We start from the raw sequence: 24,829 nt of genomic DNA, 5'->3' as shown, positions 1-24,829 counted from the left end.
GGTACCTCCCATACAAAAGTGTCAATTTTTTGAGGTTTTTCTTAGGGCAAGTACCCCAGGCGAAATCAAAATGGCTCAAATCGAAAATGGCTCATCTTCGAACTTAAACTAAGTTTTTCGAATACAAAACTTTTGGCTCTTCCAGATTTTGATTATCTCAATTATTTTTTGAGTTATCGTGTTAACACACACCAACGACGACGACGACAACGACGACGGCACACGAACGAAAAAGTGTCTCAAAAAGTGGTTTTCTACGCGTTTCATGAGTTTTTATGATGATCTAAACCAATTTTGCGAAAAAAGTTTTCGGGACCAATTCCTATACTTTCCCTTGACACGTTGTGTACGGAAAAGTAAAAGGTTAAATTTATGATTGCAAAGATTCATGATGAACGATTGGAAAGAAACGCATTTTTTAAATTCAAGTACACTCACATTGATACAAAATGTCGAATGAATGGAAATGATCAGCATTTTGATACAAAGTATTTGTTTGACTACTCGTCGACTATCTATACTTGCCTTATCGAAGCGGTGCCAATCAATTGTTGTTAAAAATAGTTCCACGTGTATCTCATTTAAACCATATTCACTGTGTAAATATTTAGAAAGAATAAAAGTCCCACAGATAGGCAAATAAAATGCACACACATAAGAGAATTCTCTGAAAAGTTATTCCAATTTTAATTAATAAATCCATCAATTACAGTTAAAATCAAATGAAAAAAAAAAACGTTCATAGAAATTGAAACTCAAACGGAACATTTAGTCATCATCATCGCTGTTATCGTGTTTTCTCTTCAAGCTGCCGAACACTTTTTCGGGGATTGCTTGTTTTTCGATGTTTTTAATGACTTTCGCTTCGACATTATCATTTATTGCATCGTTATTCTCTTCTCCTTCCTCCTCCTCCTCTTCCTCATCGTCATCATCATCGTCGATGTCGATTTCATCCGGATTGACGACCTTATCTTTCTCAGTGAGTCCGGTGGTTTCGCCTCGTACAAACATAATATTATTGTTGGATGCTTTGGCTGGTGCGGCTGGTTTGCTTTCCATGGCTTTGGCTTTGGCTTCCAAAAGGCGCATACCATCTTTGGGTGGTTCAATGGCCGGTGCGCCCGTGCCCATCATTTGTGCCGCCATCATATTGACCTGTGTATTGTATGTCGCCTGAATACTACGTTTGATACGCAACATTTCACGCATTGTATCTTCGTTACCATGCCGAATTTCAAACTCTTTCCACGTTTGCCAGAATTCGGCGGTGATTCGAGGATCGCACATTTGACTGCAATGCGCATAAATGGCACGTGCCCGATCGATTTCACCGAGTTTCGTTTCCATTTCAGCGAATCGTATGCACATATCACGCGCTTTATCCTCGGGCAATACTTCAATGGCCTTTTCGAATATTTGCCGAGTGCGTGGCAGTCCATAGATTTCGGCCGCTTTCTTGATATAAATATTGAACATATCGGTCATTTCAGTGTCTTTGACCGCAGTCGTTGCACGTTCGTATACAGCCATTGCATGACGGGCCAAACCATGCTCTTCCTCCAGTTTTGCATACAGCAAATAGAAACATTTACACAACTCGGGTGGACAATTTTCCAAACATTGTTCAAACAAATCGCGAAGACGTTCCAATTTGCTGCCACCATAACGTGCCAAAAATTTGGTTAGATAAATATTCCAAATGTCATAGACATTTGGCCATTTAAACAGTGCAATGCCCTTTTCATAGGCACGGAACGCCTCTTCAAAGTAGTTATTCTCCTCCAGAAACATGCCATAGTTGATGATGATTTGTGGTGTGCAGATTTTCAAATCGATTATGCGATCGTAAACGGCTTTGCACGTTTTGAATGTGCCAAAACTCTCCTCAAAGTCTGCATAAGTGGCCCATAGTTTCAGTGATTTATACAAACGCATTTGAACGGATTCCTTTTCGTCGTGATAGGCAACCTTTCGTTTAGGCATTGCCGTAGCGCGTTGCATGAGTTTCAATGCACTTTCGTATTGCTCTTGACGCACTTCCATTTCGGCCCATTCACACCACACGGCCGCCAAATCGTCCACTTTTATATACTCCACCTGGGTACCCTTTTCGAAAACAATGCGAGCATCGTCGATTTGGTCATTCTTTTCGTAGAATTTCGCAAACTCAACCCATAGCGTGTGCAATTTACCAACGGCCAACTTCGGTTGCACGGTTTGAACAGCCTCTGTGTACGTGGAAATGATTTCATGCGGTTTTCCCTCGTACAATTGTACGCGTTTATGCCATTCGGGAACGTTGTGTGGATTTTGACGCAGCAAAACACTGTTGAGCAACAGCAAACGACGATCCATGAGGTATTCAAAACGTGCCATTCGCAAATCAACATCAATTTCATCTTCTTCGCTTGCATTTGCTCTGTTTGCCAGCTCTTCCATTTTCTTGCTCAAACTCAGTTCCTCGAATTGGGCGTATGCATCAAACACTTGAGTAAAATCACGCACCGTTGTCACCGTTTGGATGGCTTCCTCGTAAATGTCACGGGCACGATCAAACAAACCGCTTCTCACATAGTAATTTGCTAGCGATGTCCAGAGATGACCCAATTGATCGGTGTACCGACGCAAACCACCACGAATAATGGCATCAATATTCAGCGAATGCACTTTATCTGGGTTCTTTGATATCAATTCGCATAATTCGTTCCACAGTTGATGGTTTGATTTGCCGTGTTTCGATACAAAATGCTCATTGTCAACGACCGATGCCAATTGTTGTGCTGCCTCATCCAATCGACCGGCATCCGTGAGATATTCAATGTACTCTTCACTGTCTTCGGGATAAAGTTTCAAGTAACGACGATAAACTCGCACCGCTGTTTCCGGAATGTCAAATTTCTTGAGGAAACTCAAGTAGAGTGGCCAAATTCGATGGTGCTGTGTAATTGGCAGCGCACGCAATGCCCGGTCGAATACGTGACGCGTTCTTGTTATCTTACATTGATTCACCATAAACGAACAGTAATCCATCCAAATGCGTGGCATTTTGTGCATAAACACCAGCGATCGTTCGAATGCATTGTTCACTTCCTCAATCAACGGATCATTTATGGCTCGGCCACGGACTTGCTTGCGTCTCGTTCGCAAATAATTGTACCACAGTTTATATGAACCGGGTAACTCTTTGAGTGCACGTTCAAAAACAATATTTACGCCAAAATTTGGTGAATTCTTCTTGTGTTCGATGTAGCGCAACCAATGTTTCACTGAGTATGCATTCCGTAAAATCTCCTCTTCGTAAGCGATATCCTCTTGTGGCTAAAAATGAAAATTAACATAAGAATTTAGCATTTTTCAAAACAATATTTTGCTTAAACGTTTGCACGTCATAATGAATGAAAAGTTGGGTTAGTTTCGAATTAAAGTAATAAATAAATAGACTTTCACTTACAAAATCCACATCCATCGTCTGTGATTCTGGATTATCCGACATGTTTCACCGAAATATTCACAAATTGTTCATGAAGAAATTGAAAATATTGTGTTTGAATGGAAATTAAATGAAAACAATCACAATTGCCTTGGACATTCACCGCTTTCTGTGTGTGTAATTTGGTCGAAGCGGCATTTGTAAGCAACTAGTTCAAAGTGTCAAAAAATGGCCATTGGATTCGGTATGACAGTTAAGGCTGGTTGTCATTACACACAGTCATCGTAGTAAATGTGTGTATACACAGGCACGCAGTGCAAACGAATGGAATATGACCGTACGCAATGCGATTTGCAGTGTAAGAGTGAGCGAGAGTAACTGAGTGAATGGAACTGAGACCATTATATAAATCTATTTATACACGAAAACCATGGGCTCGCTCGCACACACACATTCACAAAGTGTCAATTTATGTTTATTTGCGACACTCAACTGATGATTCTCATATTGTTTTCATTTTTCTTCTTCACTCTCATCATTTCTAGGGAAAAAAACACTTACAGTTCTAATTTTAGCTACTTGATTTTGGTGCTCGATCCACATTATCGATACATAATTTCATCTTTTACTGGAATTTCAACGACCATGGTATCGTTTCTTGCACGGTCATAGAGAAAATCACAATCTCAACTATTTTTTTCCCGTCTTGTTCTCTTGGTGGTTGGTGTAAGGCACACTTTGATAAGGTACATGGTGTTTACGGTGCACTTGATTTCCATGCATATGGAATTTCATAGTCGTTGATCACTAATTAATTGGGATTGCGATGAATTAATCGATAATGTGATAGTTTAATTGGTGTTTATCATTTTTAGGCTAGCTGCAGTGGATAACAATTCAGCAAAAAATGTCGAATTCAAATGCATTTAGTAAAGCGCGGCAGCGTCGACGGTTGGCTGCGATAGCATTTCTCTCGAACATTTCGATGGATGGTACGCATCGGGACACAAAATGGGGAGCCCTCATGAATAAACGCCATAAGGAGAACAATTCCAAAGAAGATGTAGTCAATAATCATGTGATGACCAACGGTTCCGTTGGCACATCTCTATCGAAAGTTTTGCTAAGTGACAGTGACATCGTTTCGACGGATATTCAACCCATGATAACCAGAAGCAAATCCAGAAAATCCACACTACGCTCCATGGAACCGAGTCCCGATCGAATGTCGGAAAGCTCCGATTCGGATAGCCTGAAAATGCGCGTTTTTCAGACACCCATTCGAGATCGGTATGTGAAAACAGATTTTTTTCTTTGTTCAATGTGTGATTTTTCTTCCTCAAAACATATTCGAAGACCAGAGAACATTGCCTAATCATTTTTTTGCATTTCAGAACGATGACCGTTTGTGCGATAACAGCCCGCGAAATACCATCGATAGCAAGCGAGATGCGTACTCGATTATTTTCGACATCCAGTCGACCGAGTTCAACCACAACGGCAAAACGTGCTATCGGAATGGATGATAAAAAATACAGTGATCTCAGTAGTAATGAAAGCCTAACGCACGTTGGAAGTGCTGGCCGACTATCGCGCATCGTTCAAATTACCGAGCAAAAAGGCGATGTCAAACATGTATCTAGCTCAAATCGAGCACACAATTTCAAAGACGATCGAATCATACTAATGACGAACAAAGTGCCATTTTATATGTTCAGTAACATACCATTTTATAAGAATAGTAAAACTAGCGCTAGGTATGTGTGTAGACAATGCGATTTAGAACACAATTGATTTGACATTCAATTCTAATACAATATTTTCTATTGAAGAATCGAATTACGGAAGGATGGTGCAAGAAGAAGAAATACATCAGGGCCACGACCATTGTCAGCCATTAATGATGTTGCATTTGATGCATTCGATCTGTTGGGCATTGAAAAGAGTGAAAATGGACAGGAGAAATCGTATGGACATCTGCTGATACCATCGCGCCCGCAACAGAAAGAGAAGAAAAATCCATTCGGCATGCAAATTGAACCAAACCTTGAATTGACGGGACCACATGCACTCAAGAATTACGGCATTGCAAGGTATAACTCGAATATTATTTGAATTGATGTATTATTGCATTGAACGGGATTCAAGAGAACATTTTTTTTCTGATTACTAAATTGAGTTTATTTTGATTTATAAACGTTTTGGATAAGAACAGTGGAACAAATAGATTAACGAATGACAAATAGCGATGCCGTCTAATCCAATTTGTCCGTTCATTAGCGTTGAGCATGTGTTTTTTTCGGCTAAAAATAAATGTCCATATTGATGAAATGTTGTAATGTATATTCTAGGTATTATCCATTTGAAAATTACTCAAATGCTCGAAACATGAGCTTGACTAGTACGACGATTGGCAGCAACGAGAAGCAGACCAATGATGATCAATTCGATGTGGATGGAAAATTTAATATGGTAAATCGTTCATTCATTTATTTATAGGACAAAAGCGTTGACAAAAAACGAATTAAAAATAATTACTGATAACTTTTTTTTTTGCTCTGTTCATTTCCCAAATTTAGTATCAATATTCGGCAAATTTACTGGACGACCCGGAATTGATAGCGGGCAAACATCGAACCCTTCTCACATTTACATCGTACGTTACATCCGTTATCGACTATGTGAAGTCATCGGACTTGAAAAAAGAATTAAACGATAAGTTCCGTGAACGTTTCCCGCACATCCAGTTGACACTGAGTAAATTGCGAAGTTTAAAGCGTGAAATGCGTCGTATCAACAAAATGGACAGTCGAATTGATTTGCTCACCGTATCACAGGCCTATGTATACTTTGAAAAATTAATATTGGCCAATTTGATAAACAAAGAAAATCGAAAACTATGCGCTGGTTCTTGTCTATTGCTTAGCGCCAAATTGAATGACATCAAGGGTGAAGCACTGAAAAGTTTAATTGAGGTAATATTTTTTTTCTTTCAAATTCCATATAGATTTGTTTTTATTGAAATGATTTAGTTTCGGTAAACAGCAAATTTTATAACTAGCCATGTAAAAAAAAAATCAACATAAACATGTTTTTTAAATTAATTTTCCCGATTTATTGTCTTAATACAGAAAACAGAGAGCGTATTTCGGTTGAATCGCAAAGAGTTGCTGGCATCTGAGTTTGCTGTATTGGTTGCACTTGAATTCAGCCTGCACGTACCTATTGGCGAAATATTTCCCCACTATCAACGACTTGTCTATGAATCATAGAATTCGGCCACGAGCTGTGACGTTACGCTAAAAACGAAATGGACAATTCGAAACGACTCAGTTCAATTGAGATATTTTTGTACATTGATACCGCAAAGTTATTTGATACATATGGCTTAAAATGTAATAAACTGTAAAACGGAAACCAAAAAAAAAGATAAAAACCAACAAAATCCAAGATCTATGCTGAAAGCTCAAATTAATCATAATCTTGCGCGAGAATAAAATTTATCGAAGGGAAATAAAGAGTCAAGTAAAGAATGAAAAAAAAGTTTATTGAAAACAGCGTTTATTGTGAGAATGAACAGAAAAAACACGTACACACATTTTGTTTTTGCCAAATTTATGAGATAAATAAATCAACAAATTGTTTGCAATAAATATTATAAACATTTAAACATTGTTAAGAAAAATAGTGAAATTTGTTCGTTGAAAAAAAAATTTGTTTTCTTTTCCACTATCAAAAAGATTATCGAGTTTTTTTTGTATTGTTTTTTTTTTTTTTTTTTTTGTATAGAATATCAAGAGTTTACATGCAAATAAGGTACAGAAAATTTTAATCGAACAGTGAATGCAACTTAAATTTAACATAAAATATCGAGATGATGCTGCTTAAAGCAGAAAATAAAGGGAAAAGCCGTAAAGAGTTTGGTTTTTTGCTACAGAAATACCCATTCACTGTCACTACCTTCTTTAGTTGAGCTACCATTGGAACTCCCGTTGGCATCGCCGTTGTACTGATTTTCATCACATTTTTCGATTTTGATATCCCATAATTTGGGTAAGTTTGCTAGGCTAGAGAGATATTTTACAGTTTTTGGATCAGCAGTGACAGCAGGAGGTGGCTGTATTGGTTTCGGCGGTGAATTGACCGGAGTTCGATTATTGGCGCATTGTTTGATTGCATCTAGGCTATCGATTGCATCCGGTTCATCTTCATCGTCGTCGTCGTCTTCACTCGTCAACGAAACCTCCGAAAGTGGTGACTCTACGGAAATGCCATTGATAATTTGTTCTCCAAATGAATCACCATTATGAAATGTTCTCGATATTCGATTAGTTGGCCGATTTGTGTTTGGATACATGAGTTGTCCCAGTTCATATGATTTTTTCATGGGAACACCGTCGACAATTGATTTTCTAAACTGTGAATTATTCGAAAATGACCCTGATTGCCGGTTAAATAGATCGTTGCTTGGATAAGCTGGATAGCCCCATTCTACCGGCTTCAAATGTGTTTGCTCCTCCGGTGAACTTCTATGAGGCGATGCCAATTTTTCCTTCTTATTAGCGTTTTCTTTTCGATTGAACGTATCTCTTTGGTGTGATTTCAAGCTTTGATGTGAATTTAAACTTTGATAAGAACCAAAAATCTCCTTTTTCACTGCAATCGCAGTGGTTGCTCCGTTCTTCGTTTCTAGAGGTTTGTTTGGATCAGTATTCGCAATGGCTGATTCGAAGCCGTTGTTAAGGAAATCACAAAAACTTGCTTGCATCAAACACGGTTTGGTGGTCGATTCAGTGAATGAGCTTATTTCTGGTGGACGATCAATGATTTGCTGGTTGGTTTTATCGAATTCATTGGTTTGTTCGGTAAAAAATTCCGCTTGTCGTCCAATTTCGACCACTCCATCGATTTTCGCCTCATCACTCGACGTCGAATGAACCGATGTTTTCTTCTTTTTCTTTGTACCAGTTTGAAATAAGATCGATTCATCATAGTCTAATGTATTAATTTTCTCAAACACTTGCAATTTTTTGCTATGCTCAAGCAACAATTTGTCCTCTTTCAACAACTGATGTTCACCGATTCGACAGGCCAGTGGTACGTTCAAGTGAATTGTTTCAATTGGTGGCAATTCAAAGCATTCATCCGCTTGTGTGACCGTTTCTTCTTGGATTTCAATATTTGAATCGTTCATCATATTGTTATTGTTTGATGACACATATTGTGTACTGCCTGCCAATCCCAGGCCATCGGGTACGATCGATATGCGTACAATACTGCGACCACCTTCCACAATAAATATCTCATTGCCGTTGACCGTTAAATACTGTATGTTTCGTAAGCGCTTAATCGTAGCCATCACCTTAAGTTTTTCTAAATTCACTATAAATACCATAGATTCACAATAGGTCACAATGTATTTGCCCATATAGTAATGGCATGGCCCAAAGTATGTGTCTTTAATGTTCGTCACTTTGCTGTGTACGGGATTCAATAATGGCACTTCGAATATGGATCGAAATTCGTTGACGCTCTCTTTCAGCAGAAATGTATGTGACACGTTGCCGTCGACGTCGGCCATCCAAAAGCGAAAACCGGGCCGAGCGCCGATAACGGACGGCGGTTTACGATGATCAACATCGATTGGAGTGAATACTGCGCCGAAATCATTTAAAACTTTCCGATCCGTTCGTCCAATTTGTGACACTTGCCATTCATTCATTTCGTCTCGTTTACATACAACAGCACGGTACAGTGTCGACACCAGCAGATATGGATTGCAAAATTGCATTTGAACGATTCCGAATTTTTCATTGATCACCTCCATCGATTTGCAAATATGTTGACCAAAATCCAGTTCCGTCATTACAACAATGCCATGATTATCGCCGGAAAAGAGTTTCATGCCATTTTTCGACCATTCAACGCACGTAATTGCGCCGCGGTATACATCTTTGATGGTGTAACGTTCAATTGGTTTGAATGTTATCAGCGATGCGGCTATTTCATGTGACGCCAATTCGCTGGGCAACTCTTTTTGTATTTGAAATATGCTGACTTCACCGTGTGCATTGCCAGCCGCCACCATATATTCAACCGATGATACTAATCTGATGCATGTTATCGCTGCGGTTGACTGAAATGAGAGAGAAAATCAAGGTTTCAATTGCCGATTCGAATTTGACAACGCACGCGTGTGATAATTTTCAATTGAAACAAGCAAATGTGTGATGTTTTGTGCGATTGAAAACCGAGAACACAAACAATTACTTCCTTTCCCCAGGGCGTTCGTTATCAGACCCACTCATTGTCAATGCAGCAAAGACACACAAACAATACAACGCCCGTGACTCATGTTTGTTGATTTGTTCAGTGTGTCTCTGTCTCTTGCTATTAAAAAATAACAAGTTCCTTGTTTGCGTTGTCAGTTTTCACTTTGATTTTAAATCACGATAGCTTCTTCTCTTCAATCGATGCGTGTGTTGATTTTTTCCACCATTCATTTCATTTTGTGGGTCACGCAGGTCCAATCAAATAAATATTAATGAATTTACCTCGGTGCGTAGCTTTTGTACGTTGCCATTACGACGATTGTACCAGAATATGATGCCGACATCAGAGCCAATGGCCAAAAATTCGGGTAGCACATCGATGCATGTGATATTCAACTCTTGAAAAAAGAAACCTCGTTGGATTTTCGGCGGAATTTTCTCGAAAACATCTTTAGTGGGTTTCCATTCTCGTAAATTGTTTAAATCGAATTCGTCACTTTCCATTCAAACCGAAGCAATATGCTTGCACGTAAATACACAAGTTTTCGCTCTACTCGTCTTTTCGTATCTTTTTTTTTTATTGCAATTACACAAACACTAATGTTGTTGCTTGTTTTTTCTTTCTTGTCTTATTCAATTCGGTGACCAAATTCCGCAACACACGCTCTCTGGATCTAATTAGATCCGATTTCTTACGACGAAAACTATTCAAGACAAAGCCCTTCTCTTGCTCAAGCTGGTTGGCTGACTTCTATCTAATTTCACGCTGGACCTGGACAAATAAACAAAATAGACTCGAACCAAATTGACACTGGTTGTTTGTGATCTTGATGTCTGTATTATATACCAAATACATTCGCTTTTCGACAGTTCAGCTGTGTGTGTTTACGTTTCGTACCATATTTGAATAAATTGGATTTTATTTTTATGCACAACCGCCACATTCAACTCGGCTGTGTGATTAAATTCGACGGGATTTTTCACCAATTGTATAATTATTGTGGATGAAAGCCAATCATTCAATTCGCTTTCTTGTCGCAAGATTTTGTTCGTATTTTCATTGTTTCGGCTTTTGATTTTACTAAAAACATAATCCAAACAATATAGACTGAGTGTGGGCACCAGTGGTGCCAGCTGCAGATCAAATGTTGAAACATTCATGATTTGACGTTCCGGTCACGGTACAAGACGAAATCTGCAAAAGTGAATGATTTTTTTTTTTTCATAAAATTGCAATATTTTTGGTGTAAAATCGATTCGAAAATATTCTAATTTTTTTTTTCACATAAACTAGTCGCAAGAGCCTAGCATTAGTTTCGAACCAAGTGCCCATATTGTAACGGAAATTGTAAACCAGGTTTAATGCTCAAACAATCACCAATTGACGTTTCAATTCATGTACGTAAAAAGCATGCTTATTGAACTGTCAAACTCATTTAAAGCATGTTTTTGTGTTGCAAAATAGTCAACTGTTGTGAATATAACATTGGGATTTTTCGCTAAAAAATTAATTGAATTCAGAACAAATTTAAACGGTAGAATTTAAAACGGGAGAGCAAAAAATAAAGTAGTTAAAATGGCTGAAGGAAATGCTCAACACGATGCTGGCAAAACTAGCTATCGAAACAAATTGAAGAAGAGAAAAAAGAAATTCTTGGCCAATGTCAAGGGATTCGGTAAAACGGGAAATTTTGGTCGTGGAACGCACTTGGATAGCGATGAATGGAATTATTATATCAACATTTTGGATGCAATGAAACGAGGATTCGATTCGTTGGAAGACAAAAGTAAGTTGTGTGACAATCATGTGCTCTTTTCTCGACTTCAATTAGGAGTGTTTTAACTTCAATTCTTTTTGGTATTATTTCAGCGACAATGTCCGATAATGTGCTGGAGCAAACGATTGACAAGGAAATACATACATCGTCCAATCAAGTTGCGTGCACAATCATTGAGGCACTGTTGCCATATTCGAATGTGGAAAATTTTGAGCGTTTCCAAACCACGTTTGCCGCAAATTTCCGGCCAATTTGTTCGGATAAATTTTCATCACACATTCTTGAAAAAATAGTCGCTATTTCGATGTTACGCGGTGTCGGAGCGGATAATCCACCTGAATCAACATCGTCCGATGCACCGTTGGCAAAGAAACGAAAAACCGTCGAAATGCCGAGTGAACGTGAATACAATTTGACGACACAATTCACTGGCGAGCATCGTCAAACGTGTCGTGAGTTTGTGGTGAAGGCGAGCAAATTCTTGATGAATAATTTAGAAGATTTCGTATGGGATACGTATGGCAGTCACATTATGCGAACATGTTTCGATAGTTTGAGTGGTGTTTTTCAAGTAAAAAAGAGTTTCATTGTTGGCGGTCCAAGTCAGGAGAGCAAGAGTACGACCGATAAGAATCTGACGGTGCCCGATGAATGGCTGGAAATTCTACAAGAATACGCTAAACGATTGCAGGCATGGCCACAATTCCCCGACTTTCCGTACAATGAACTGTCGTCGGGATTGGTGCAGAGTTTGTGTACGGCATTGCACACACGAGACAAAAGTACAGTCAAACACATGGGCAAACGATTGTTAAACGAAGCATTTCTACCGACCGCTGCACAAGCCGAAACGTCCGATGAAAAGATGGACGTCAAAGAAAAATACGATATTGAGGATGGAAATGAAACTGAAACGAAACCAGATGTTGAAGTGGAAAAACCAGAAGTGGATGAGGAAAAATATGATCCGGCTGAAGGTGAAACGAGCCAACAAACTGAAGTCGAACCAATTGACAAGAATATGCCATCGGTTTTCACCGGCGAACCGGCCATTCGCTGTCTCGAAACGCTCATTCAAATCTCCGGACCAAAACTATTCACTCAAATCTATGCGATGCTCTTCTGTGGTCGTTTAGTAAAACTCAGCACAGGGCGATTGACCAACTTTAGTGTGCAAAAGCTGCTGGATCGTGTGAAAGAGAAAGAGGAATTTGAAGCGATATTCGACGAATTGGAGACATCGATTGAACAATTGCTTCAAATTGGTTACACCGGCGTCGTCAGTGCACTGGCACAGGCATGCTTGCGATTGTGCACACGCCAAGGCCCATTCATGAAAGCCATTCAAACCGCTTTGGATTGCGTGCAACCAAAGGAAAAAAGTGATAAATTCGCTATGCTCGTACTAAAACTGAAACCATACAAAGTTGCCATGGAAGATAAATCAAACTTCATTCACATACACGGTGCGGTCATTCTACAGGCCATGCTACAATTCAACAAACCAATCAAATTGGTGCAGTGTATTTTAGACACCGAAAACGCAACACTGACGGAAATCTTCTGTTCGCCGAAAGGATCACATGTTGTCGACGCATTTATGGACAGCAAAGCCGTGGGTGAAAAATCAAGGGAGAAACTCATTCGACATATGGACGGATGCTATTTACAAATGGCAATTTCAAAGCATGGATCATGGGCAGTGGAAAAGATGTTCAATTGCGCTAGTGATCCACTTAAAGCACGCATCGTTAAAGAACTCGGCGAGAAACAGAATCAATTGAATGGCAGTCCGTTTGGCAGACTTTTGAATCATAAATTCCATGTTGACACTTATCGACTTAGCCCCGAACAATGGCGTGCTTCCTTCAAGAAAGAAAGCAAAGCCGATCGCCTGTTTAAGGATATTTTGTAAATTATTGCTAGGGCAAATTTATTGATTCTAATAAAGACACAGATTTTATTGAAAAATGAACAAACTACTTTTTTTTTTAATGAATAGAAAGCGATTTTATTTTTAAAGGCTTACAATCTAAGCATAATTTGCGGAATTTTATTTTATTTCTCCAAAAAAAAAAGAAGGAAAAATGAGTTTTCGGAATTGGAGTATGAAACTTTTTAAAAACATGCATTCGATGAAAAAAACAACTCGTTTCATTAAACGTTTCTGCGTTAAAATCAAAATATTATTCATCGGACACTTCGCTCAATTCTAATATGGAGCCCCACTGTGCTGGCGTTATCGAAGAAACCGAAAGTCTTGGTTGCTTCAAAATGGTTAGCGACTGAAGATCGGGCGATTCCTTGAGCGTTTTCAATGTGACTGGATTTTTGAGCCGACGAACCGATTCGACATCAACTTCACCAAACTTTGGATCGTCATTGTGATAAAATTCCTTAACGATTTTCACAATGCCAACAATTGCCTTTTCCTTCTCGGTATGATAGTAGAATGCTAAATCTCCGCATTTCATTGCTTTCAAAAAGTTCTGGGCTTGATGATTGTGAATGCCATTCCAGGTAGTCTTTCCATCGGTTTCCATTTTTGACCACGGATAATCGCTTGGTTCAACCTTCAGTAGCCAGTATTGAGGTTCGTTTTTCGTCATTTTTCCGTATCACAAATGACCTGTTTCTGAACAATTTTTGCAACGTAATAAATGAGTGTGTTTTTTTATTGTGCTTCTTATTCCAAAATGTAATTTCAATTTATTTTATTATTTTCTTAAAAAAAAAAAAATCAACAAAAATTTCGCCGTAAAACCGTCGTAGCCGCAAAAAATCGAAAACAGTGCGTAGTACAAACTGACATTTAATCTTTCATTCCAATCAGTCGTTTTTTTCTGTCTGTCGAATGTAAACAAAGTCGATGTCGAACTTGTGTTTTGTGCACTGGAGCTATAGATGGAGTCACTGTAAATTCCATGTTGCATACGCGAGAAGAAAACATCATCAATTTCTATGCCTTTCAACTAATTACAGGTCTCCATATTGCTATTGTTAGTGTTTATTCGAGACAGTTTGTTGCTGTAGATATTTTTTGTCAATGCGTTTCGACGAACGAACGATACAAAAAAAAACTTTCACATTTCTGTATTGTATCGTTTCCACTTTCAATGTGTGCATTTGCTTTGGATAGTGTGATGTGCTGGTGATTTACAGTCTGTATTTTTACATCTTATTGACTGCCAGTTTCGGTGTGTTAATATATTTGTACGTGTGTGACATTTTCATGTTGTGTACAATTCGCTTGTCAATACACAACAAAAACTAACACCGTAGAACATTGAGTCCAGAATCGTGTAAAAGTGAAATCATCTGTGTTTTGCTGCTGGATTCAAAACCGATTTTATTTCTTTAACAACAACAAAAACTCTGTGTGTTTGACTGATGGACGAACGGCGCCACACACATACACTTCATCTATAATTAAAAATGCAGTGAAACTAAATTAGATTATTAATAAGTGAAAACATCACCCAAACAACGACGATTAATGCGAATTCATTTGCATATTCTGTTCGACAAACAGCAACAAGACGCGCAGAAAAATACCGAAATTTCAATAATCCACAAATGATTAAATTGGAAGGGAAACACACATCACACGACATGCATTCGACTATCGCTTTACCAAATCGTCGAATCAAAATTTATAATGTTACATTTTTACCATAGATTCTTATTTTACGTTCGTTCCATGTGATATTTTTCTGCTTTAGTTAGTATTATTGAGTCGTTTCCATTTTGTTGTTGTTCGGCTTGTACTTAATATTTAAACGCGCGTGGAATAAAATAGATGAATGCCGCGGTCCGAGACCGAATAAGAATTTTTTTTTTTGGATATTAAACGATTTGACGGTGATCAAACCAAAAATCAAATCAAGATTCTGTTGGAATTAATCGCGGCGTGAATTTTTTTTCTGCCCGAAGAAAAATGTTGACGTCAAAACCGTCGAAAGTGGCCAGAGTGGTCATTTGTGGCATGAAAAGTGTGGGAAAAACGGCAATACTGGAACAACTCATCTATGGTAGCATTACACCGGACACTGTAAGTGTGACATGGTCATTGTCATTCATTTTGCTGTCGTGTTTTAGTTGTGTTAATTTTTCGGCTTTCTTTTTTGTTAATTTTCACAGGAACTTCATCCAACGATAGAGGATACGTATGTAGCAAGTGTTGATACGGGACGAGGATCAAGAGATATTTTACGCATTTATGACACAGCCGGCTTACAAGGAACCGTACAGGTACGCAAATCATTGCTAAGCAAAATTAATCGGTGGAATTTCACCTCCGGAAAAGTGATAACAACAAGTGTAAATAGTCGATTTGAGTCAATGTTAACTGTCATCACAAGACATGAATCACTTCGTTGAAGTTCTTTCGATAAGAATGATTGTGTAGTAGAAATAAGTTACAGAGAACTACAAAATAACAGTCACTTCACAACTGTAACAAACATTCTTCAATATTCACATTGAATCATTGAATCATTGAATGCACATGTAATATTCGCGTGTACTTCATGTTCATGCACTATTTTTGTATCACTGTTTCGCTTCTCATAGCATATTTACGATATAAATGCTAATGGTTATCATTTTGCAGCTGCCACGGCATTACTTACAATTTCCGGACGGGTTTGTGCTGGTGTACGACCCTTGTGACCCAACCAGTTTGGATATGTTGGCGTACATTAAGAGTGACATTGATAAAAATAAAGATAAAAAAGACGTAACGTATCATCCATTCCAACCACATTTGGTCATCATTTGTGAAATAATTACTAAACGGATATAACTGATTCTATTTCTTTTCTCTGCTATTGCTGCTGCTGCTGCTGCTGCCCACCTTGTGCTTTGCAGGTTTGCGCTATCGTTATTGCGAATATGCATGTGAAAAGTAATCGATTGAATGCGATTGATCCGACCGAATCAATAAATCGTGCCAATAATTGGTGTGAACGTGAACGTATCAAACATTATACGGTAAACGCAATGGAACGTGCATCACTGTATGAACCGTTCATTGGATTGGCTGTGCGATTGCATCCACCTCAAACCAAAACTACTTTTCCACAGTTACGTCAATTAACCCAGAAAACCTCAAAGGCTGACAACAATTGAAACTCCTCAGACGAAGAAAATACACAAAACAAAAATGAAACGGATATAAAACGCATCACGCAATGCATTAAAAAAAAAAACTATTTATTTTCTTCTATTGTATTTATCTTTTGATTTCTTATATTTAAAAAAAAAAAAACAAATAATTGTACTTATGATAACAATAACAACAAAAACACACACGGACACACAAAGTGCTTTGGAAACTTTTGTGGAAAAAGCATAGATTTTTTTTTTGTCTTCTGTTTCATTCGAATTTGGTTGTTGAAAAATTAAAAAAAAAATCGAATTTTTTTTTCTAGTTTTTAAGACAAATTATTAACACAAAGACGTAGTAGAATAAAAATCAAAATGCAAATATAAGTCGATCGTTTTACATTGTTGGTTTTTTTTTGTTGTCGTTTGGAACAAAGTTTGTTAGAAACTAGAGTATAGCGCAAGAACAAGGAATAGTGATCGAATTTGACTTATGTTCACCATTTCAGGAGGTATTTCAGTTTTCGCAGAATGATTCGTGTATTGAAAGCTTCGTCCCACATCGAACTACTGATGCCAAACCCCTTGTCGTGATGCACAAAATGATGCTGATAATGATAGCGTTTCATGTAATACAGATGTCCACCGGATGGGCTACCATGATGAATGTAGTAATGCATCATGTCATAACATAGGTAACCTGAAATGAAGATATTTGGTACAAGATTCATCACAAGTAGCCATTTCGAGTATTTTTAGGCAAAATTCACATTTTCAATTGAGTTTTATTCACCCATTTTCACTTGCAAAATATTTTCATTCAACTCATTTCCTAGTAGAAAATTTCTACCGGCCGTTCGATTTTTCGAATGTTTGATGGAAAATGAGTTTAATAAAAATGAGAAAAAGATGAAAATTCCAGTTGAATTGTCATCGCTTACCAAACAGCCCACCAGCAAAAATAAGCTTTGGATTATGTAGAAAAACTTGAATGGGTATATAAATAATGGTGGCTAAGATAGTGGCTGGAAACGGTGGAAATACCAGTCGATATGGATCGAACGGTACTTTGTGATGGAGTCCATGCAGTAGAAAATGAAACGTACACACAGTGCCACTCTGATGCGATGAATCCAAATGGAATACCCAACGATGCAACGAATATTCCAGTAATGTCCATAAAAATATGCCGAGTGCCAGTTGCCATACGATGAATCCCTTTTTTGCGAGACACATGCTAATTAGCTTAATTTTTTTTCTTTTTTCAATAAATAGTAAGTGTATTCATGACGAATGAGCGAATGTTTTGTTGTTCAAAATTCATTCAAAAGCATGCGCTTACATTGCTGTTGTGTTTGCTGTGTGCATCATTAATGCCGATCTTTATCAGAAAAACAATGATCGGGATCCAGAATGTCGGCACTAGCCACCATGGTGTTTTTGTTAGCATCTCTAATAGAGTTGTATCGAATAATCGCAAAGGCCGGTCGACAGGCTTATTCACCCATTCGCTGTAATTAACGCCAAGGCTGCCAATCTGCGCTATCATGCCACGCGACCAATCAACTAAATGCTAAAAATAGTATACAATTGCGAATTGAATTTATTTGGCGAACACTGAAATCAATAACAGAAAAATTAGAAAACAAAATTTAAAAAAAGCTCAAAATGTAGTATGCGAAGAAGCGCGCGCGCGTGCGTGAGTGCGCTTACTTCTCAAGAATTTGGATTCGAACACAATGAGCCAATTTGCATAAATGCACCGAATAAAATTTCTATTGTTGCAACGTTACGAAGCACCGTCGACAAAATTGATTCTCCGTAGCGGCAATGTGATATACTTCACCTGTTTTTCGTTGCCTTTTTCACTCGTTTTCAATCAGGTATAAAATAATTGAAAGCAAGAATGAAATCAGAATATTAATTTACCTCCATGCTATCGTCAGTTCTTATAAGATGTTCGGCACTATCGTCACGCCCATTCGGTTTGTGCTTGAAAATTTCTTCATAACTGTTTTGCTCGTTCAATACATCACTATCGAATTTATTGTGGCGGCTGTTTTCGTCGACGTCGTCGTCATCATTATTGCCGCCGTGGTCGTTGTAGTTATTGTTGTTGTTTATTTGGCTTGATACACGGTATTCTTTCAATAAGTATTTGGCTGCTTGTGAATGTGGCATTGCCGTTTCGAATTTGTAATCAATATCGGAATTAAGTGCTGCACTTAGTGTATTTTTACCGCCTGGATGTTTGTGTGCAAATTGTGTCAAATCAAAGGTTTCATTTTTATAACGCACCAATAATTTGGCGGATTCAGCCTCTTGATTGTCACTCATTGTCGTTCGTTTTCTTCGCTCACTTTGTGTGTTTCGCACCGATAACATCGACTGTAACACAGAAACAGAAAAAAAGTTATTCAAAACTATTTATTCACATCTATTTTACAGTTTGTAAAGCTCTCTCGTCGGTCGGTTATTGGTTCATTCGATTCGTGGCGATTCACTTTTATTTTTATCTAGCTCAACTTTATGGGAACCGTTTTGCGCTTTTATTATTCAAAAATTATTTTTGTTTGTTTATTCCAATTTCGTTTTTCAAGCGTTAAAATTCCACGAGCGAATTGGTGTGACATTGTTCACTTTGTTAAAGTTTGTATACTACAGAGAAGCAAAATAGACGAAAGAGAAAGAGAAAAGTAGCAACAAAAGGGACCATTTCATAATATGCACACGGCAGAGGAAATAAAGCCACTCATTTCAAAATTACATGAACGACAAAACGACGACGTCCGTTTGGCGTCCGTTTCAATACACACCACTTTCAAGTCGATTATCCGTATCGCTTAATACACCGTAATAATAGTAGACGCCAATTTCATACTATTTTCTTGATTAATAATTTAATTTTTCGATTGATTTTCTGCACGCTGGCTTGTTCTCGATTGTGTGTCCTCTCACTGTGTCTGTGCCGCTCTGTGGCCGTTGTTGTTGTTTCTCCCTTTCTCTCTCTCTTTTCTTTTCATTTCTCTTCTCTCTCTATCTGCCGCGTTTCGTTTCGTTCTACATATGAGTAGATCGCCATTGCGATTGGCGCGCCGATGAATTTCCACTTCACTTTTATTTGCCCATTTCGGTGATGGTGTACAAAATTTATGTTAATGCAATTGCAATGGCAATGCTGCCTATCAAAATTATTCCATTAACTAGCCGCGGTCGAACCGAACACACACCGTCCTTTTCAATTGACTTCACAATTGCAACTTTGGAAATTTTTTAACGTGCAGTTCAACGTGGATCGAAGAGAAAAGAAAAAAAACGCAACACAACTCGTTAATACTTCAACCGATAATATCCTTTGTACGCGCGCGGGGCCATTACAACAAAATACACAACAATTGAAAAATAATTAATAATGAAACAGAGGAAAAAAATACACGGCTCGACCGTTTCGATCTAACACTTTGGAATTGTTTAGTTGAGAAAAAAAAATGGAAACGTATACAGCCGCGGCTTTGATAAGCTCAAGTTGAATGTTGACTTCGATTATGATATAACGCGTGTGTGCACGGAATTTTTTTTATGGACTATACTGAACGATTATATCCGTTCATTCGGTTTTATTCATTTTTTTTATTACAGTTTTCATTGCACGATTTAAGTTTTACACGATGATTTTTGGTTCGAATCGAGTCTGGTATTTTTACAAGATTTGAATAAATAGAATGTGATGTCATAGGAATTAATTAATTTTTAAATCGTGTTCAAACCATATGGATACTTGTTGATAAAATCAAATGAAGCACTAAATTTTCTTCAAATTCCGATTTCGACATTGATTTTCAAGATAAAGTACCATTCAATCAACATGATTTATATCCAAGTCATATATGCTCAAGACTCGAGTGTACACAATTCATATATCACGAATATCGTTGAGAATATGAAAAAAAAACACAAAAATTAATTACAGAATTTCCATGGGCCAATCCGCTGATGAAGGTGCACTCGATACAAATCGACGAAAAACCAAACAACAACACACTAATAAAAAAAAATCAAAACACAGTTGATGAAATTTTCACTTCCGGATCTCGTGTGAGTTTTATCGTCACTGCACCACCAGAAAAACCGAATGTTAGGCGGCGATATGTATTAGTTTCTAGTTTTAATTTTATTTGCTCACTTTTCGTCGAGCTATTCAGTTCATTTCGAATAATGGCAATTGAGATAAGTTTCAGCCTTCTATTAGCAATTGCTCTAAATCGCGCGATGAGTCGTGACTAATTGAAATTAATAAAAATGTGCTTTTACGCGATATCGATTGTCATGAAGGTGTACGAACAGACGCAGGCACACACATACACACATTTCAAAATCAATTTAATACGGAAATTAATTTTTTTTCTATTCAATTAAAACTTGTAATATTTCTTTCTGTTTTGGCTATAATTATTTACAAACAAACTTGTACGCCTAATAACAGCAACAATATGATGTTAAAATGCGACGGTGTTTTGTAGCTCAATATGGTACACACATGACATATCTGATGATGAACCTAAAAGTTTAACGATAAAATTGTTGTCACCCAAATACCGGCGAAGAAAATGATTATATTCTCATGTTGAAAATACAGGAGAGGAAGAACAAGAAGCATAGGAGAAAAATCTACTCAAAAAAAAATATGATTTGTAAGTGGATCCACCTTAATTTACAGGTAGACACATCTCGGGGACGGACCGATACATTGACGCGCTCTTGACCCCAAAAAAATCAACGACTAATTATGCACTTGCATCGATTCCGGATTCAACAGCAAAAATTGTGATTTTGAAATAAATAAAGGAGTGTTTGCAATTATTCGGTTCGAATCCAAACTTATCCAAGCAGAGACAGTTGATTTGGCTCCCAGAAATGTGAGAATATTCTAAATAAACCATATTTTATGAATATTTAGTTCAAAAATATAATTTCCATAATTTTCTACTTCAATCATAGTAAAGCCAACTTAGTATTGACTTCTACCGCTTTGTTCAGCACAACTTTCATTTGAAATTACGATATTCATGGATATTTTAATCATGAGTCATGACAGAATTTTTAATATGCAACGTTTTCTGATCTATGATCTACTTTGATGTCATTCGAATGGGTTGCGCTTTATTAATAAACCTTTCTAGTTGATTGTGTGCCAATGATTGTCAGTAGATGTGGTTTTGATTTTTATAATGAATTTTAATGATGCAACAAATAAATTCAACAATCGTTTTATGAATGATTTGATTCGAAAGGAATTGAAAAGATTTCAAATACTTACATTGAAATGTGTCAAATTTTAGCTTAAAGAGGTGCAGTAAGATAGAGAGTTCTTCTATCAGAAGACAGAAAAAAGAAGCTCGGACCGTTCGAAGTGCGTCTCTGAGTATTGGCGTTTTTCTTTCTCGCGGTGTCTGTTCCATTTGATGTCTTGATATTGTTTGCTTTTATGATAATTTTGGAGATATTGAGCTGATAACGAAGGGGAAAAAATATCACTCTCGGTATGAGCACTTTCTAGCTGCGTTTCCTGTCACGCAATACTCAGTTGTGTATTGTAAGTGTGTATGTGTGTTTAGTTCTGTCTCTGCGCCACTTGTCGCGTGCATTAATTTACAAAAAGCTATGTAAAAATCCAATTCGCACGTCATCAATGAATAAAGCCTGACGTAAAAAGTCTTAAAGCCGATTTTAATGGAAATATATAATATTAAAATGCTAATTGGCAATTGACTTAAGATAAAGCAATCATTCATCGATTGTGTCATTCCTCAATACTGCTTATTATTTGCCGCATTGCTGAAATGAATCATCATGATGAAGACTTAAATAAGGGAAAACAGTTAAATTTTATGACAATAGTGCTCAAGATTCGAAATCTCGCCATTAAAAACATTCGATTTGTGTGTGGTTTCGTTTTTGTTTGGTTTTGACTTTTAAATAAAATAATTTATTTTCGATTTTATAAATTGACTACATCTAAAAGCACAGTTTAATTTAAAATTAAAATTACATCCTCTTTTGCTACACTATTCCTGGATATGAAGATTTATTTTTAATTTTTTTTTCCGCTTGAAATAATTTCACTTTCATTCCATTCGACCGATAAATAAATTCATTTGGAAAGAAAAAACGGCATCAAATTTCGCAACTGTTTATTTGGAGCAGAAGAAATGTGGCGTTTTCAGCGGAATGCCCGTTGGCCCATCGGAAAATTCGCAAAAATTGAGACCAAGTTTTTTCAATGGATGACATTTGCTCTTTGGATTACCCCATCGACCGTTGAATCGTAGCCATTCGGGTCCGATTGAACGGCCGCTTCTTTCGCTATCAAACGAAATTTCCACCTGTTTCCATGTCGGCCACGCCGTACCAAAGCCATTCACATCAAATAATCGCGCGACACGCACAAATCGATGTTTACCTGGTGCCGTCCATAGACCGTGCGAACCTTGAGCCGAAAACAAAACCGGATGATTCTTCGATGTGACAACGGTGCGCGGAAAGTTCGGATGCTGTAAAATGCCTTTGCGCGTTTCTTGTCGACGAAAATCAAATGTTCCCGTCAATCGTTCGTATTGATAGTAGGCGCCCGCATCATGTGCCGACACATACATTTGATCGGGCTCTTTGCGTCCATTGAAATACAGGGTCATATGCTCCCAATCGCCTACATGGCTGCCAAAATCCTTTTTTGTGCCCAGGCAAATGCCGAATATTTGCGGAATTGGCAAATTCCCAAATGGACCCAGACTTAATGTGCAGATAGATTTACCCTATGACCGAAATAAAATTTTATTTTAAATCAAACTCACTGCAGCTTATTTTATTTGAATTTGAAAAAAAATAACCTGATGAATTTACCTGACTATATGGATAAAACATCCAATAGGTGACGTGAAAACTAGGATATGAGTTGTCTGATGATGAATCAGTTGGCTTAGCAACTGAATCGATCGTATCATAAGTCTCATTTTGCTCAACGGTTTCATTCAATTCATTGGATATTGTCTGCGATGTGCTTGGCATTGATTCCGTTGTCTTTGCTGCATCATCCATCGGAATGACTGTCGTGGATTCTTGCAAATCACGCTTGTGCCGCTGCATTGTCGCATTTATTGTTGTATTTTTAGCATCAGGTACGGCAGTTCGTTCAAATTGAAAACTATTCGATTGAACCACCGGACGCGGTACAATGGATAGATTCTTTTTCGTTCGGGTGAATGTACTTTTTAGCAGTGGATTCGATACAGGTATATATGTAGCTTGATGACGGCCAATCTTTGAATCAATTAAATTCGATTGAATATCTGCAATGCAACAAACAAATGATATTGATTTACTGATAAATTTCCCAGAATCAATAAATATTTGCTCCGTTTCAACTTGTCTTACCTTCCGGTTCATTTTCTAACGGTTGTGAATTGCATAGTGTAACCATTGCATAAATGGGAATGTTTCCTGTGCTTGGACTTTGGCCATAAATAAATGAGCTTTGATCGGCTAATAAATCATCTAGAAGAAATAAACATAAATAATCATTGCAATTTTCTTCTGAGGCTTTTTCCATTTACTCTTCCGCACACCCATGTTGTGCGTACAAGTATTTTTGTTTGCAAACCGAAGACGAAAATTCCATTTTTGTTCCAATTGGCGATCAAAAGTAAAAACGAATTAATGATCGTCATAAAAGACGGTGTTGACTTGACGTAAAATCAAGTATCACCTCAATATTATGAACGAAATAGAATTTTGCTTTCTTTCTTTCATCCCCTTTGGCTTCGGCCAGAGTAAATAAAATTATATTTATCGAGAAAGAAATTAAGTATGAAAATGGGCTAGCGGTCATAAGTCCACAAAATTGTCCATCCATCCATTCATCCATTGATTTATCCATCCATTCAACATATGAATGGATGGATGGAGAATGGATGATGAATGGATGATGAATGGACGATGAATGGACGATGAATGGACGATGAATGGATGATGAATGGATGATGAATGGATGATGAATGGACGATGAATGGACGATGAATGGACGATGAATGGACGATGAATGGATGATGAATGGACGATGAATGGATGTATGGATGGATAGTTAATATGAAGAGCAGAATAGCCGATTCGTCAAGAAGGTCAAACTGCAGAGTGAATGGATGGACGGATGCATGGATAGTTAATATAAAGAACAGAATAGCCGA

At 37.6% G+C, this 24,829-nt stretch overlaps 8 protein-coding genes across 18 annotated transcripts in view; 3 read left to right on the top strand and 5 right to left on the bottom strand.

Moving 5' to 3' along the window:
• Positions 1-663: 663 nt before the first annotated feature.
• Positions 664-3,813, bottom strand: LOC129577392 (pre-mRNA-splicing factor syf1 homolog). Its single transcript, XM_055464339.1, has 2 exons — positions 3,455-3,813; positions 664-3,321 (listed from the first exon to the last, which is right to left on the bottom strand). Exons 1-2 carry the CDS (start codon positions 3,494-3,496, stop codon positions 769-771), a joined length of 2,595 nt encoding a protein of 864 aa, XP_055320314.1. The 5' UTR covers positions 3,497-3,813; the 3' UTR covers positions 664-768.
• Positions 3,814-3,880: 67 nt separating this feature from the next.
• LOC129577396 (CDK5 and ABL1 enzyme substrate 2) lies at positions 3,881-7,172 on the top strand. Its single transcript, XM_055464342.1, has 7 exons — positions 3,881-4,179; positions 4,309-4,723; positions 4,828-5,190; positions 5,266-5,526; positions 5,785-5,905; positions 6,013-6,408; positions 6,565-7,172. Exons 2-7 carry the CDS (start codon positions 4,341-4,343, stop codon positions 6,703-6,705), a joined length of 1,665 nt encoding a protein of 554 aa, XP_055320317.1. The 5' UTR covers positions 3,881-4,179; positions 4,309-4,340; the 3' UTR covers positions 6,706-7,172.
• LOC129577394 (WD repeat-containing protein CG11141) lies at positions 6,978-10,828 on the bottom strand. The gene is made up of 2 exons (XM_055464340.1): positions 9,988-10,828; positions 6,978-9,569 (listed from the first exon to the last, which is right to left on the bottom strand). Exons 1-2 carry the CDS (start codon positions 10,207-10,209, stop codon positions 7,365-7,367), a joined length of 2,427 nt encoding a protein of 808 aa, XP_055320315.1. The 5' UTR covers positions 10,210-10,828; the 3' UTR covers positions 6,978-7,364.
• Positions 10,829-10,838: 10 nt separating this feature from the next.
• LOC129577395 (uncharacterized) lies at positions 10,839-13,462 on the top strand. Its single transcript, XM_055464341.1, has 2 exons — positions 10,839-11,492; positions 11,576-13,462. Exons 1-2 carry the CDS (start codon positions 11,282-11,284, stop codon positions 13,396-13,398), a joined length of 2,034 nt encoding a protein of 677 aa, XP_055320316.1. The 5' UTR covers positions 10,839-11,281; the 3' UTR covers positions 13,399-13,462.
• Positions 13,463-13,669: 207 nt separating this feature from the next.
• On the bottom strand, positions 13,670-14,092 carry LOC129577099 (thymocyte nuclear protein 1-like). The gene has a single exon (XM_055463561.1). The coding sequence runs from the start codon at positions 14,090-14,092 to the stop codon at positions 13,670-13,672; it is 423 nt and encodes a 140-aa protein (XP_055319536.1).
• A 333-nt stretch (positions 14,093-14,425) lies between these two features.
• Positions 14,426-16,976, top strand: LOC129577398 (NF-kappa-B inhibitor-interacting Ras-like protein). The gene is made up of 4 exons (XM_055464351.1): positions 14,426-15,534; positions 15,624-15,734; positions 16,096-16,221; positions 16,353-16,976. The coding sequence occupies exons 1-4, from the start codon at positions 15,421-15,423 to the stop codon at positions 16,611-16,613; spliced, it is 612 nt and encodes a 203-aa protein (XP_055320326.1). The 5' UTR covers positions 14,426-15,420; the 3' UTR covers positions 16,614-16,976.
• Positions 16,677-21,201, bottom strand: LOC129577397 (uncharacterized). 6 transcript variants are annotated; one of them, XM_055464345.1, is made up of 5 exons: positions 19,442-19,754; positions 18,519-18,977; positions 17,932-18,162; positions 17,531-17,807; positions 16,677-17,289 (listed from the first exon to the last, which is right to left on the bottom strand). In XM_055464345.1, the coding sequence occupies exons 1-5, from the start codon at positions 19,466-19,468 to the stop codon at positions 17,087-17,089; spliced, it is 1,197 nt and encodes a 398-aa protein (XP_055320320.1). In that variant the 5' UTR covers positions 19,469-19,754; the 3' UTR covers positions 16,677-17,086. The 6 variants fall into 6 exon arrangements, with proteins under 6 accessions (XP_055320320.1, XP_055320321.1, XP_055320323.1 ...); XM_055464346.1 differs by lacking the exon at positions 19,442-19,754 and adding an exon at positions 20,558-21,201 and having other exon boundaries at positions 17,074-17,289; XM_055464348.1 differs by lacking the exon at positions 19,442-19,754 and adding an exon at positions 19,917-20,488 and having other exon boundaries at positions 17,074-17,289.
• A 1,159-nt stretch (positions 21,202-22,360) lies between these two features.
• LOC129577391 (uncharacterized) overlaps positions 22,361-24,829 on the bottom strand; it is a 15,568-nt gene continuing 13,099 nt past the window's right edge. For all 6 annotated transcript variants that reach the window (XM_055464335.1, XM_055464334.1, XM_055464333.1 and 3 more), the window contains 3 exons: positions 24,021-24,140; positions 23,490-23,935; positions 22,361-23,401 (listed from right to left, as the gene is read on the bottom strand). In XM_055464335.1, the coding sequence (XP_055320310.1) occupies positions 22,781-23,401; positions 23,490-23,935; positions 24,021-24,140 (1,187 nt within the window). In that variant the 3' untranslated portion in view covers positions 22,361-22,780. The remainder of the gene's footprint in view (positions 23,402-23,489; positions 23,936-24,020; positions 24,141-24,829) is intronic.

Source organism: Sitodiplosis mosellana, unplaced genomic scaffold (genome assembly GCF_009176505.1).
Source record: "Sitodiplosis mosellana isolate CC-2019 unplaced genomic scaffold, AAFC_SMos_1.0 Smas_scaffold_6197, whole genome shotgun sequence".
NCBI lineage: Eukaryota > Metazoa > Arthropoda > Insecta > Diptera > Cecidomyiidae > Sitodiplosis > Sitodiplosis mosellana.
Note: the sequence above shows the minus strand (reverse complement) of the source record. Positions and strands in the feature narration are given on the sequence as shown.

Coding starts and splice junctions, on each gene's coding strand:
- LOC129577392 (XM_055464339.1), bottom strand. CDS start 3,496: ATGTCGGATAATCCAGAATCACAGACGATGGATGTGGATTTT. Junction 3,322..3,454: donor AGACGATGGATGTGGATTTT/GTAAGTGAAAGT, acceptor TTTCATTTTTAG/CCACAAGAGGATATCGCTTA.
- LOC129577396 (XM_055464342.1), top strand. CDS start 4,341: ATGTCGAATTCAAATGCATTTAGTAAAGCGCGGCAGCGTCGACGGTTG. Junction 5,191..5,265: donor AATAGTAAAACTAGCGCTAG/GTATGTGTGTAG, acceptor TTTCTATTGAAG/AATCGAATTACGGAAGGATG. Junction 5,906..6,012: donor TGGATGGAAAATTTAATATG/GTAAATCGTTCA, acceptor TCCCAAATTTAG/TATCAATATTCGGCAAATTT.
- LOC129577394 (XM_055464340.1), bottom strand. CDS start 10,209: ATGGAAAGTGACGAATTCGATTTAAACAATTTACGAGAATGGAAACCC. Junction 9,570..9,987: donor TACAAAAGCTACGCACCGAG/GTAAATTCATTA, acceptor CTCTCATTTCAG/TCAACCGCAGCGATAACATG.
- LOC129577395 (XM_055464341.1), top strand. CDS start 11,282: ATGGCTGAAGGAAATGCTCAACACGATGCTGGCAAAACTAGCTATCGA. Junction 11,493..11,575: donor CGATTCGTTGGAAGACAAAA/GTAAGTTGTGTG, acceptor GTATTATTTCAG/CGACAATGTCCGATAATGTG.
- LOC129577099 (XM_055463561.1), bottom strand. CDS start 14,092: ATGACGAAAAACGAACCTCAATACTGGCTACTGAAGGTTGAACCAAGC.
- LOC129577398 (XM_055464351.1), top strand. CDS start 15,421: ATGTTGACGTCAAAACCGTCGAAAGTGGCCAGAGTGGTCATTTGTGGC. Junction 15,535..15,623: donor GTAGCATTACACCGGACACT/GTAAGTGTGACA, acceptor TAATTTTCACAG/GAACTTCATCCAACGATAGA. Junction 16,222..16,352: donor AAAATAAAGATAAAAAAGAC/GTAACGTATCAT, acceptor TGTGCTTTGCAG/GTTTGCGCTATCGTTATTGC.
- LOC129577397 (XM_055464345.1), bottom strand. CDS start 19,468: ATGAAATTGGCGTCTACTATTATTACG. Junction 17,808..17,931: donor ACAGCAAACACAACAGCAAT/GTAAGCGCATGC, acceptor CTCGCAAAAAAG/GGATTCATCGTATGGCAACT. Junction 17,290..17,530: donor TTTTGCTGGTGGGCTGTTTG/GTAAGCGATGAC, acceptor TCTTCATTTCAG/GTTACCTATGTTATGACATG.